This window comes from Lissotriton vulgaris, unplaced genomic scaffold (assembly GCF_964263255.1).
Source record: "Lissotriton vulgaris unplaced genomic scaffold, aLisVul1.2 SCAFFOLD_882, whole genome shotgun sequence".
Lineage (NCBI taxonomy): Eukaryota > Metazoa > Chordata > Amphibia > Caudata > Salamandridae > Lissotriton > Lissotriton vulgaris.
Window position 1 is genome coordinate 531,355 of NW_028254400.1, and position 13,880 is coordinate 545,234.

The 13,880-nt window shown below is 42.1% G+C and overlaps 2 protein-coding genes across 2 annotated transcripts; both read left to right on the forward strand.

Annotated features, from left to right (window-relative positions):
- Positions 1–5,703: 5,703 nt before the first annotated feature.
- On the forward strand, positions 5,704–7,368 carry LOC147659544 (uncharacterized). The gene is made up of 2 exons (XM_086951659.1): positions 5,704–6,822; positions 6,886–7,368. The coding sequence occupies exons 1-2, from the start codon at positions 5,704–5,706 to the stop codon at positions 7,366–7,368; spliced, it is 1,602 nt and encodes a 533-aa protein (XP_086807785.1).
- Positions 7,369–10,577: 3,209 nt separating this feature from the next.
- LOC147659545 (uncharacterized) lies at positions 10,578–13,645 on the forward strand. Its single transcript, XM_086951662.1, is given in 2 exon segments — positions 10,578–11,703; positions 11,706–13,645. Coding segments are annotated over 2 exon segments (3,066 nt in total).
- Positions 13,646–13,880: the final 235 nt, after the last annotated feature.

Below are 13,880 nucleotides of genomic sequence, written 5' to 3' on the forward strand. Positions count from 1 at the left end.
CCTTCTTTTTTGGAAATTGTAATTTTTTATTCAGATGAGCAGGCTCCTTGTCTTTGGACTTGACGTGCTCTTCCCTGTGTTCTGATCGTCCTCTTCTTTCCGATTTCTGAGAGGAAGTCTGAAAAGATTGAGAGGGACGTGTATCAATTTCTTGATATCTATCAGGTTTTTTTATATTATCCCTATTTCTAAGGTTGTATTTTTTCCCAGAGGGCTCCCTCTTGGGAGACCTGCGTCCTTGGTTCGGAGATCTTTCTCTCCGCCGAGGAGACCTTCCTCTGGATTGGAATCTTTTTTCTTTAGGATTGGATTGTTTATTTCCATCCCAGCTCTTTTTTTGAGTGTTTAAATTATTTTTAATAAATACCTTTTCAGGACTTTCAATTAGTTGCGGTTTTACCGGTATTCCACCCGAACTATCTCTTCCTAGTTCTTCATAGGATTTTTCTATGATTATGGCAATTTCAGGTGGTTGGTCTGCTATATCTGTTTCTTTTAACCTTTGGCGGATCGCCACATTTGCTGCTTCTCCCTTTATGTTGGCTAGTAATATTGCAGAGACCTGCTTGAAGTCTTTCAGTAATTTCATACAGAGAGTTAAAGCGGGTTCTGGACCGTATTCATCTTGAATTTGTTTTAGCACATCTGGTATTACTGACATGGATGGTACACCATGTGTTTTTGTGTAAATGGAAGCAAAGACTGTTCCCCAAGTGTCACAGTCCTCCACGTGTGGTGCGATTCCCATAGGAAGACAGATAGTCAGAATCCTGTGTTTTTCCACCGGGGTGGTGTCTGGAAACACGCCTCTATTTGAGTGATTTTTTGTGCTAGCCAGAAAGGTATTTGTTCCCGTTTTGCGGGTACTTTACCTAGACAGGACTGTATGTTCTGTGGTGTAATTTTATTTGTGTTCCCCTGATGAGGGGTCAGCTGTGGAATTTTAATTGCTGGTTGGACCGTTGAAGTCCGCATTACATATTGGACTAATTGTCTATGTATTTTTATTAATTGTTTTAGCTGTGCTAAAAGATCTGCTGCAGACATTCCTTCAATGTCTGGATGTGGTGTGTATCCAGCTGGGACCGGCCACGTCGCTCCTGGTCTACCTAGTGGACTGAGCCTGGTGATGTGATTATTATGTTTTAGGGCGCCATTAAACAAGAGCAGGTGCTCTTGAAATTTGAGTGGTATTTCCACCTCCTCAAAAGGAATGTACTCATCAGGAGGTTCCTCTGTTTTGTAATAGTGGAAGACCTTTGTTACAGCGTTTGCTGCTGGAAAGTTTATCCATGAATAGAATACCTCTGTCTGCCGATATTCGTGTGCCTCAATTACGAATATGACTGTACCACCTCTTGGTGTCAGTCCATTTTTTATAAGTTTTAAAGTTATAGATTTCCTTATGTTGACCGGGATGAGTATTATATCCGGGTCATTTTCCTGCAGAGTATTATCAGCTGCTAGGAGTTCAGCTGCTATTCTAGCTGTCTCCCTTTCTTCTTCACTGTCTGTCATTTTACCGACAGGAAGGTTATTCTGTTTTGTTTACAGATCAGGTTTCCACGGAAACAAAGATTAGATGCACAATATTTTGGAACAGTGTATCCTTCAACGTTGAATAAACCAAGAACCATACATAGGAGTCTCCTCCTGCGAGGTTTGGCGGATATAACTTTTCACCCACTCCAGACGTCTTTGGAGAATTATGGGAAAAAAGGGGGTCTGTGTGAAAAAGCACGACTGAGTTACTCTAATGTCTTGCGTTAGTTTTATCGCCTTTCCAAACGTTTGGGAGCCATGTAGTGTAGTTCCTATTATCCCAATAGGCTCTGCGCATTGGAATAATACCTTCAATAGTATAGACCTAGGGCAGAGGTTAACTAGGTCTTCTACTGACGATATTAGACTTAAAGTTTTGTGTTTGCCAGCTAGCTCAGAGTTCACTAGAAACTTTCTCGAATAGGCAAGGAGGGTTTTAACCTCCCTGGATAGACAAGAAGGGATTTAGTTTCTGACAACCATAGAACATGACAACTTTGCTCTCCCCTAATCAAGAGTGTATCTCTAGAGTCGTGTGAAAACAAAAGCCAACTTATTTTACTCAGTCAGTACGTGCATTCTTAGTTTCACCAGATTGTAGAGAAAAGGAAGAGACGGGCGTGTTCAATAAAAGATGGTATTTATTGATCAGTCTCTTTTCTCGTACAAGAGAAATGGATCGCTACTATTGTATAATACTTAGAGTTGAGTAAAGTGCATATAGTAAAAGCAGAATTATAAAGTAATACTGTAAAAGCATTGATATGGTTTCTAAGCCATATGATGTTTTAAAATGGATAAAATAGATACATACATATATACATTGGCTAATCGTACTCAACTGGTGCTTCTAACCACGCCTACCCCAGTGTACCTGACCTAAGCCTAATACGTGGGCGGGAGTAGGTAAGTAACAGTTTAAGTTTAGTTTGCTTTGCCAAGGGACTGACTCAAGAATTCTCTGTAAGGGGTTATTCAGTTCTGTACCTGAGTTCTAGAATGGTGGAGGGCTGGTATCTCGTATCCCAGGTCTCGATATTCCAGCTGCCTGAGAGGGCTGCTTGGAAACGCCGGAGCTGGATTTCTCGGCAGGAGAAAGGCAGCGTCTCTCTCTCAGCGCGTCAGGAAGGCGGGGCAGCGCCTGTGGGCTTCGCTCTCTGCTGGGCTCCTCGGCAAGTCTCGCTGCTCCAATCTCGTCCCCACCGCGTGTGTTTGCTTAAGGCAATGTCGGTAATATTTATACCTGAAAGGTGCCGAGATTGACGTAAGGATGGACATATATACGTCAATAAGGATGTCATACGAACGGGTTCGTTCGCACATTCTTTACTGAAGTTCTCGGTGAAATCAAAACAATGGCTACGGGAAAATCCCAGGTCGCGGTAGGTTTGATTTGTTTTGAGAACTCCGTATGCCTTATCAGGGGCTGGAGGAATAGTGCTTGCCTAATTAGATGGCATGCGTTATGACCTAATCAGATAACGCGCTTCTGTGCCGTGGTGTGGCTCAATCAGATAACGTTTTTTGCACCGTTGGATGGCTGCTAGTTAATTATTAACCAAACCAGGGTCAGGAGTAGGGGGATCGATACAGTACCTATAGAAATACATCACAAGATAGAGGGACGGAAGGGATAGGTGGGAAGGTAACACTCTGTTCCAGACCTGGTGGGAGGGAGGGATGGAAGGGAGGGACGAGGGAAGCGATTATTACAGCCCAGATGGCACAAAGTACTACTTTTTCTTTTAGATTAAGCGCATTATGACTCTCTCAAGTCTACGAGCACTTTCGGAGTTTATCCACGTACATAATCTTTTTTTTGCCACAACTTAACATTAATGCAGAGGCTTCTTCGTGCCTACCTGTTGCTTGCTCTGCACCTCTTTCCCCGGTTGATCAGCGGCTCGGCTCTCAGCTGGTCTGGTCTTGGGCTGCGTCCTGGCTCACAGCTGATCACAGATGCTGCACAAGTTGGTGAGTTACAGATGGCTCCAAAAAACCCACCCAGATCGACCAGGACAAACAAAACTAACAATGAGGTGGTACCAACGAGTGAAGGAACAACTATATCACAAGTCCCCACATTCCATGGAAAATTGAGAGAGGGGGCTCTTCCTACAGGGATTACAGCCACTACTGATAAGGCAGGAGATAAGGCAGTAGAAACCGTGCTATCTCCAGGAGGGGGAGTTGGTGCTGCTATCCCCTCTTCAGCTTCCATAGTACACGGTAAGAAAGTTCTGCGACCTCCGATCCCTCTTGTACCTCTGCCCTTACCCTTATCAGCTCCTGCAAAAGACAGTAGCATTAAAATTGGCACAAATGACACAAATAAAGTTACTAATGCTACCAATGACATTAACGCTAAACCACTGAAAGGGGGAAAGAGCGTAGTGGAGCTTGAGGGAAACTTAATCAATATGGTTGTCTATACTGAAGCTACAGAGGGGTCTCTGGAGGGGGGTTCTACAGAAGAAATAGAAGGAGAAACAGTTGCTACTACTGTGATGTATTCCTATAGGTTCTGAATCGATCCCCCTATTCCTGACCCTATTCTGGTTAAACTAACCAACAAGTTAACTAGCAGTCAGCCCATGAGGCAGAAAACCCCCATGATGCAGATACCGTTATCTGACGCAGTCACACTACGGCACAGGAACGTGTTATCTGATTAGGTCATAACGCTTGCGATCTAATTAGACAAGCGATATTCCTCCAGCCCCTGATAAGGCATACGGAGTTCTCATAACAAATCAAACCTATGACAACCTGGAAAAACTGTGCGGCCATTGTTTTGATTTCACAGAGAACTTCAGCAAAAGAATGTGCTAACGAGCAAGTCGTATGACATCCTTATTGACGTATCTATGTCCATCCTTACGTCAATCTCGGCACCTTAAAGGTATAAATATTACCGATCTTGCCCTATGCAAACACACGCGTGGTGACGAGACGGAGCAGCCATACTTGCCGAAGCCCAGAGCAGAGCAGACCCCGCTGGCAGCAGCCCCGCCTTCCTGACGCGCTGAGAACGAGAAGCTGCTTTCTCCTGCTGAGAAACCCAGCACCGGCGCTTCCGGGTAGCCCTCGCAGGCAGCCTGGAATATCGAGACCAGAGAAAGAGATACCATTCCTCATTCATCCTAACTTCCAGGTACAGAACTGAATAACCCCTCACAGAGAATTCTTTAGTTATTCACTTGGCAAAAACAAACTTAACTTAAACTGTAACTTTCTATTCCCGCCCACGCATTAGACTTAGGTCAGGTACACGGGGTAGGCGTATTTAGAAACACCAGTTGAGTACGTTTAGTCAAATGTATATGTGTATGTAATATATTTTATTCATTTTAAACATCTTATGGCTCAGAAACCATATCAATGTTTTTACAGTATTATTTTATACTTCTGCTTTTAATGTATGCACTCTACTTAACTATAAGTATTGCAATAATATCGATCCATTTCTCATGTATGAGAAAAGAGACTGATCAATAAATAACACCTTTTTATTGAACACGCCCGTCTCTTCCTTTTCTCTACAATCTGATGAGACTAAGAATGCACGTACTGACTGAGTAAAATAAATTGCCTTTTGTTCACACGACTCTCGAGATTTACTCTTGATTAGGGGAGAGCAAAGTTGTCATGTTCTATGGTTGTCAGAAACTAAATCCCTTCTTGTCTAATCAGGGAAGTTAAGTCCTTCCTGAACATTCGAGAAAGTTTCTAGTGAACTCTGAGCTAGCTGGCAAACCCAAAACTTTAAGTGTAATATCGACAGTAGTAGACCTAGTTAACGTCTGGTCTAGGCCTTTACTATTGAAGGTATTATTCCAATGCGCAGAGCCTATTGGGATAATAGGAACTACCCTACATGGCGCCCAACGCGTTTGGAAAGGGCGATAAAACTAACGTAAGACATTTAGAGTAACTCAGTCGTGCTTTCTCACTCAGACCCCTTTTCCCACAATACTCCAAAGACGTCTGGAGTGGGTGAAAGGTTATATCCGCCAGACCTCGCAGGAGGGAACTCCTATGTATGGTTCTTGGTATAGTCAACGTTGAAGGATACACTGTTCCAAAATATTGTGCATCTAATCTCTGTTTCCATAAGAAACCTGATCTGCAAACAAACAAAATAACCTTCTGGACAGTAAAATGTCAGACAATGAAGATGAAAGAGAGGCAGTTAGATTAGCAACTGAACTCGCAGCAGCTGATGCTACCATGCAGGCAGCAGACGAGGATATAATACTCATCCCGGTCATTAAAAGGAGATCTATAACCCTAAAACTTATAGAAAATGGACTGACACCTAGAGGTGGCACAGTCATATTCGTAATTGAGGCACACGAATATCGGCAGACAGAGGTATACTATTCATGGATACATTTTCCAGCAGCAAATGCTGTGACAAAGTACTTCCACTATTACAAAATAGAGGAACCTCCTAATGAGTACACTCCTTTCGAGGAGGTGGAAGTACCACTCAAATTTCAAGAGCATTTGCTCTTATTTGATGGCGCCCTAAAACATAACAATCACATCACCAGGCTCGGTCCTTTAGGTAGACCAGGAGCAACGTGGCCGGTCCTAGCCGGATACACACCACATCCAGACATCAACGGGATGTCTACAGCAGAGCTGTTAACTCAGCTAAAACAATTAATAAAAATACATAGACAATTAGTACAGTATGTGATGCGGACTTCAACAATTCAGCCAGCGATTAAAATTCCACAGCTGACCCCTAACCAGGGGAACACAAACAAAATTACACCACAGAACATCCAGTCTTGCCTAGGTAAAGTACCGGCTAAACGGGAACAAATACCATTCTGGTTGGCACAAAAAATCACCCAAATAGAGGCGGTGTTTCCTGACACCACCGTGTTAGAAAAACACAGGATTCTGACTATCTGTCTTCCAATGGGAATCGCACCACACATTGAGGACTGTGACACTTGGGGTACAGTCTTTGCTTCTATCTACACAAAAACGCACGGTGTTCCATCCATTTCGGTAATACCAGATTTGCTAAAACAAATTCAAGACGAATACGGTCCAGAACCCGCTTTAACTCTTGGTATGAAATTACTAAAAGACTTCAAGCAGGTCTCGGCTATATTATTAGCCAACATAAAGGGAGAAGCAGCAAACTTGGCGATCCGCCAGAGGTTAAAAGAGACAGATATAGCAGACCAACCAGCTCAAATTGCCAGAATCATAGAAAAATCCTATGAGGAACTAGGTAGAGATAGTTTAGGTGGAATACCAGTAAAACCGCAACTGACTGAAAGTCCTGAAAAAATATTTTTTAATAATAATTCACCAAAAAAGAACTGGGATGGAAACAAACAATCCAATCATAAAGAAAAGAAATTCCAGTCCAGGGGAAGGTCTCCAAGGCGAAGAGATAAATCTCCAAACCAAAGACAAAGGTCACCCCAGAGTGACCCCTCTGGGAAAAGATATAACCTTAGAAATAGGGATAATATAAAAAAGCCTGATAGATATCAAGACATTGATACACGTCCCTCTCAATCTTTTCAGACTTCCTCGCAGAAATCGGAAAGAAGAGGACGATCAGAACAAAGAGAAGAGCACGCCAAGTCCAAAGACAAGGAACCTGCTCAGCTAAAAAAGAAATTACAATTTCCAAAAAAGAAGGTAGCCAGTATCAAGGTAGTTAACAATGCCGAGAATACTGAAGACACAACTGAAAAACAGGGAATGGGCTCAGACAATGCTAGACAGCGCAGCAGAAGTGAGCATAGCTCGCAAAGTCCTTATGAATCATCTGGAGACAGTGGACACGAATGAATATCTTCAAGTGGAAACTGCGGACACCAGAGTTAGCAAACCTCACAAAATATACAAAATAACATTACGTATAGAGGGAGATAAGACTAGGAAAATAAGGGGACTATTTTGGGATAATCTCTCCAAGGGCTATGACATCCTTCTAGCTGAAAAAGACTGGCCACCAGAGTTTGTTAGGGAGTGCCCTCATGGCGAAGAAATAATTATGCCTGCCTTCTCGAATCACATCCGATTCATAAAAAATATACACTTGCTAGAAAGTGGGCAGTAGCTCTAGCTCCTGCTTTATATAAAAATCATGTAGGATGGGATGAGGACTCACCTCCTCACAAAATCCAGTTAAAATCACAACCTGCTGCACAAAGGCAGTACCCAATTAAGCAAGAAGCTAAAAAACAGGTAAAAGAAATACTAGATCAGCTAGAATACCAGGGGGTGATTGAAACTTGCACCTCACAAATGAACAACCCTTTGTTTCCGGTCTCCAAACCAGACAATTCATATCGTCTAGTTTTGGATTACCGACACCTTAACACATGTTGCAAAACTTTTGCAGTGCAAAACTCGCATAGTGCTGCACTAATGAATAATATAGTGCGCAAAAAAATACAAAACAACATTAGACATCTCTAATGGATTCTTTTGTCAAAATATAGCACCAGAGAGCAGATATTTAACTGCATTCTCAATAAATGGCACTCAAAAACAATTCTGTCGGTTAGCCCAGGGGTACAAGAACAGCCCGGGAGTATTCTCAGCGAGAGTAACAGAATTACTACAAATATATGATGATGAAGCATTATCTTATGTCGACGACATATACTTAACAGATGATGACTTGGATACTCACTTGAAGAGAGTGAACACCATAATACTTGGGTTCGCAGCAGAGGGTTACAAATTCAACTTTAAAAAATCTTCCTAAATTTCGGAAGAACATACATTGCAAATTACGCAGAAAGGGTCAAACCCCTTTATGATCTGATAAACCCAGATTTTAAAAGATCCAATTGGACTCAAATACACACAGTAATGTTGAGATCCTTACAAACAGACATGCTAATTAAAACAAAATTAGAAACACATGATAACACACGCAATCTTGTGATTCGAGTCATCCCAGGAAGATGCGGATTCACATACCTGACCTCTAATGAGGGAGATAAGGTACCAATTGCATTCAAATCACACTTGTACACTAAGGCTGAAATGAAATTTAGCCCAACGGAAAAAATTCTAACTGCAACACAGACAGCTATAGCAAAAGAACGAGCCCTGGCACAAGGTAAACGAATAATAATCATGACACCGATACCAGCCTTAGAGGCTGTAACAAAAGCAAGCATTCCTAATGCTAAAGCGCTCCATCCAAGATGGATACAATGGGCGAACTCTCTTGCTGCAACAGACGTGGCATACGAATTTGATCCCAACTTAAAAACACAAGAATTTCTCCAATATGAATTTGAATGTCCTCTGCCGACCGAAATTCTGCCTCTAGAACATTACGGCTGTATAATATATACAGACGGATCAGCACAACCCGCAGTAGGGGGTAAACAAGCTTACAGTGCTGCGTGTGCGATTGTTAAAGGTCGCTGGCACGAAGGGAAATTTAAACCAACCCTCACTAAAACACAATCTCTAGGAGATTGTACAGCTCAGCGAGCTGAACTACAAGCATTCAAGATGGCGCTTGAAAATACCGATCGAGAATTCCCCACACTCATAGTGTGCGATTCGTATTATTGCGTTCAGTCTTATAATGAATACTTGCAGATCTGGCTTCAGAATGGTTTCAAGGATGCGAAAGGTGGCACAATCAAGCATAAAATGCTCTGGGAACAAGTAGTTCTATTACAAAAAGAACTACCAAAGACTCACGTGATACATACACTGAGTCATCAACGTGGTGGCGTTCACGTTGCAGGGAATTCATTGGCTGATGAGGCCGCGAAGGCAGCTGTACAAACGGCTTCCGTAGCTGCCATCACTCGGTCAAAAACAAAAATAGACAGCGAAATATTACAAGCTGTCAGCGCTTCAGAAAAGAATTCGATAGAACCACTCCCGAAAGGCTTTCCAGTAAAATACTCATACATAACTGATGCAAACAATGTTCCTTTTGCTCGAATCCCTGGAGTGGGGGATAGGGCAATTCCAAACACGGAACATAGGTTAGGACTAATAATAGCGGCACACGAAGGGCTTGCTTCTATACATGCTGGCGTCTCAGCTACAGTATCATTATTAAAGCAGAGATACTGGTGGCCACAAATGAGAAGACAAACAAGGAACTATGTTCTAGAATGTGAAATATGTCAAAAAATGAAAGTATCAACGGTGAGACGTCCAGCCCAGACGCCCCTTCTAATCTCGGATAAACCATTAGCCTGTGTTTATCTGGACCACTGCGGTCCCTTACAAAGGGATGGTAACTATAAATATATCTTGGTCGCAGTGGACTCATGCACGAGATTCATATGGATGTGGCCCCAGCGAACGGCTGACGCCAGAACTGTTATAAAAGATTTGCGAGTCTTTATCGGCACATACCTAATTGGCATGCTGCATTCGGACCACGGACCTGCTTTTAGCTCTAGAGCTTATAAGGAGGCCATGGTCGGCATGGGCGTGAATTTGCGGTACTCTTGTCCATTTCACCCTGAGGGGAACAGAATTGTTGAAAGAAAAAACCGTGACATAAAGCAATCTATAACGGCAAATGTATTAGGTTCGGGAACTGGGTGGGTCAAACATCTAATAAGTGTCCAACGTAGTCTAAATAACTTGCCAAGAAATTCTCTGAAGGGATTCAGTCCGTACGAATTATTATTCGGAACTAGGATGTTAATCTCTGACCTTGACAGTCAGACTTCAGTGGTGAAAGAAAAAAGCTTTGATATCAAAGACCGTTTGGCTATTTTGCAGGACTTAAACAAAACAAGAAAAGACCTGAGCAACATAAAGTTGAAACAACAGCCAACAACCACTGAAGAACCACCACCTGTCCCAGCAAGACCTGTCTGGATTCCAAAAGTCGGGGATCTAGTCAGGGAGAAGATCGCGGTAAAGAAGGAATTTGGGCCTTCTTACAGAAAAGCAGTTCCTGTCTTGTCTGTCAACGGGACAAGATCAGTTGTACTACCGCCACTTGCTGGTAAAAAGGAGAACCGAGTTGTATCCATCGACCTGGTAAAACCACAATCATGTGGCCGATAACAAACAGTAGGCCAAGTGGACTCCCAATGAGTAGCAGAACACCAAGGTTTGCTACCAGTACAGAGGTCCTATCAAAGAGGCTCATCACATTCGAAACGCCTACAGAAGAACAACAAGGACTATGCAACAATGCAATGGAACTTAGACCTCTGAAAACCCAAATAAAAACATTTAGCAGAGACACACCAATCTATAATGAAGTACCAAGTGAAAATGCAAGAAACAGAAATCCTGAAGCAATTGGAACAATTGACAGAACTGCATCCGGCTACTTCATAAACTTCGATGATTCCTCTGAAGGCTTCAGTGAATCAAAGACACAGCCATCATCAGAAACCTTTAAAGACAAAGCTAAAGAACTTTTGAAACAACTGAAAGAAACGTATCTGATTTCCCCATGGATTGAATTTTGGGTGGGTTTTGGTGCATTTAGCCTCATACTTTGGCTCATCATGGTACTTACTTTGGGACGCTTCATTGAGGGAAAATATGCTAAAATGGACACAGCAAGTCAGAAAATCAACTTGATCCTCAAACCACACACATCTTCACACGTCGAGAAAAGAGAACTTTCTTCAGCCAACTTCACAGCCAATCCTATACCGGGTGGGGTAGCATGGGACAACACTGACTATGAAATTTATGGTCCGGTCGAGATCCTGAAATATCCACACCAAATTAAGATCTCCTTGAGTGACTTTGTGAAACCGAGCTCATTTGCTGATGATTGGGACTTCGAAAGCATTAATAATATGATGTCTGACTTAGTAATGTCTGCTAAATTTACCAAACATGATTATTTGCAGGGTTCTACAAATTATGATAGTATGTATTGCTATAACCACTATGGTAACCATTTTCTACATAGATCTGCACAACCTAGAAATGTTTTAAATTATAATCAATGGGAACATTGTGCTACACCTCCAAAAGGGAGCTCAAGAACCGTTTATGACAAATATTCATACTTTTCAGGTTTTAACACAAGCAATGCTGAAACATTTTATTTTAAATTGTCAAACAAGACAGGGACAAAGACCATGATAACCAACACAAAATTGATATATTCAGATTCATTCTTCGAACAAATGAATACTTTTGGTTTTGATTATTGGGACAAAATGTTGAATTGAAAAGTGTTTGGGGTACAAAAGAATGGCAAGTACAGGGTATAGAATCACTATTTAGAGCCTGCATGATCCCAGAACAAATGATATTTTTAAATGATACTATTCAACAAACCACCTGTCTTGGCTTAGCCAAAATCAAAGACCTAAATAAACCGTCTATTCCAAAGCCAACAATGTTTAGCAATAGCTCTGATACAGATGAAGAGATAGACTTAAACCATATATTAAACCAAAACAGAACACATCCTGATTGGAAACAATGGTTGATCTGGCCCACAGATACTAATAACTGTCAAGACAGATTCCTGAATAAAACACAGGGGTTCAAAATGACCAGGCCAGACCCTAGATATCCCCAAAGACATCACCCAGGGATAATAACCACCTACAGTGTGGGCAAATTGTGCCTTCAATGGCTTCAAACTTCCACACTGGCAGAAATTAAGCAACACCTAACTTTACTTACTGATGGTGCTGACTTGCGTGATTTCATAATGGGACCACGCAAACAGCGTCAACAGCGTTTCATAGCAGCCTCTGTATATGCAGCATACAATGAGGCCTGGAAGGTTACTCAAATTGAAACAGCAGAGAGAATACGGGAAATTGACCGTATTAATTTGGAAAAATCACTTTCTGTAGTGGACAATGGGTTAATGACTCTGTCCTCCAGAATTTTTTCTTTGGACAGCATTGTGTCTTCAGCAATCGACATATTATCGCAGGACTTACTGTTGCTACAACACGGTCAGTCGCAATTGCGTTCTATTGTACAGCTTGGCTGGACGTTACAAAATCTGCGTTCAGGCTATGTGCCTTGGCGTTTAATCAACACAACGTCACTATTCCAAATCTTTAACCTTACTGATAGACAAATCAGTATGGCACAAAAGGGTGCTGATTATACAATCTTGAGCAATGAAAAACTCGAAAGATTACCAGTGACAATGTCAGAACGACCTGTCAGTGAATGGATAATACATGGAATCATAAATATTCCAATCTCAACCTTCAGGTTTCAATACTGCCAAAAATATATACAGGCTGGCATGTACGAGAAATTGGGAAAGGGGTACATTAAAACAACATGGAACCTGCCCTATTCACATGCATGTGTCAGTAATAAAGGACAGAAAGTGTTTCTTAGTGGCCATAATTGTGCGATGTCACTAAGCGGCACGCTTCTGTGTAACGGAATTAGTTTGCATGGAGCCTGTGAAGGGAATTCATACAACCTTTCATGTCACCAGCAAGGCACACCTGCAACAGAGATAGAACCATTCTTTCAAAGACTCTATAATGGGAGTTACATTCTAATTGTAGATCGCAGATGTTGTAGTCTTATGCCCGGGACTCCTTATCTCGTAACTACGACTGCGAAGGTCAAGTGCTGTGGACGCTCATTGTTCCCCAGCTCCTTTCCAGACAGGGAGGCAAGGGCATGGCCCAATTTGAAAATTACTTCTATTCGAATAGATACTTTAAGCAGAATGAAAACAGTGCTTCTTCAGACGCCTACAAGGCTCACGTCATCAAAAGAAACGTATGATCTACAAGTCGCAAGGACGACTGCAGAGATACATTCATTGTTATCAACTAATTCCCCCATACATTTCGCGGAAATCCTTAATGAAATCTTAAATATTTCTGATACCACTGGGGTCTCAAAGGTATTTAAGACAGTATTTTCGATGGCATTAACACCATTCAAAGCCATACTGGGTATTTTTCCAGATTTCGTCCATTCGATTTTTGGCGGACTTCCCCTGATCCTGGGACTAATTGCAGGAATCCTATTCTTAGTCCTTATTTTTCGTTATGGCAACCCATGTCACAGACAAAACTCTTGCGACAAGGGAAGAAACAATCCTAGCCATTGGATACCGGGACCGGATATCAAAAATCCTGGGACTCTCCCGGCTTAGAGACCTGAACATGACTTGGTTTCTATCATTTCGACCAATGTGGCAAAGATGCGCTTTACCTGTATTAAGGTGTCTGCTATGCGGAGAAGAATGCGTGTTAGACACCTGTCTGACGCTACAATCGGATGCGCCAATGGATGCAGAAACATTGTTGAGCACAATAAAGGTTCATGCTTTGTGCTGCCCTCAAAGGCTACCAATCCTGATGACGGCATTCGTGGAAGCTTCACCACTA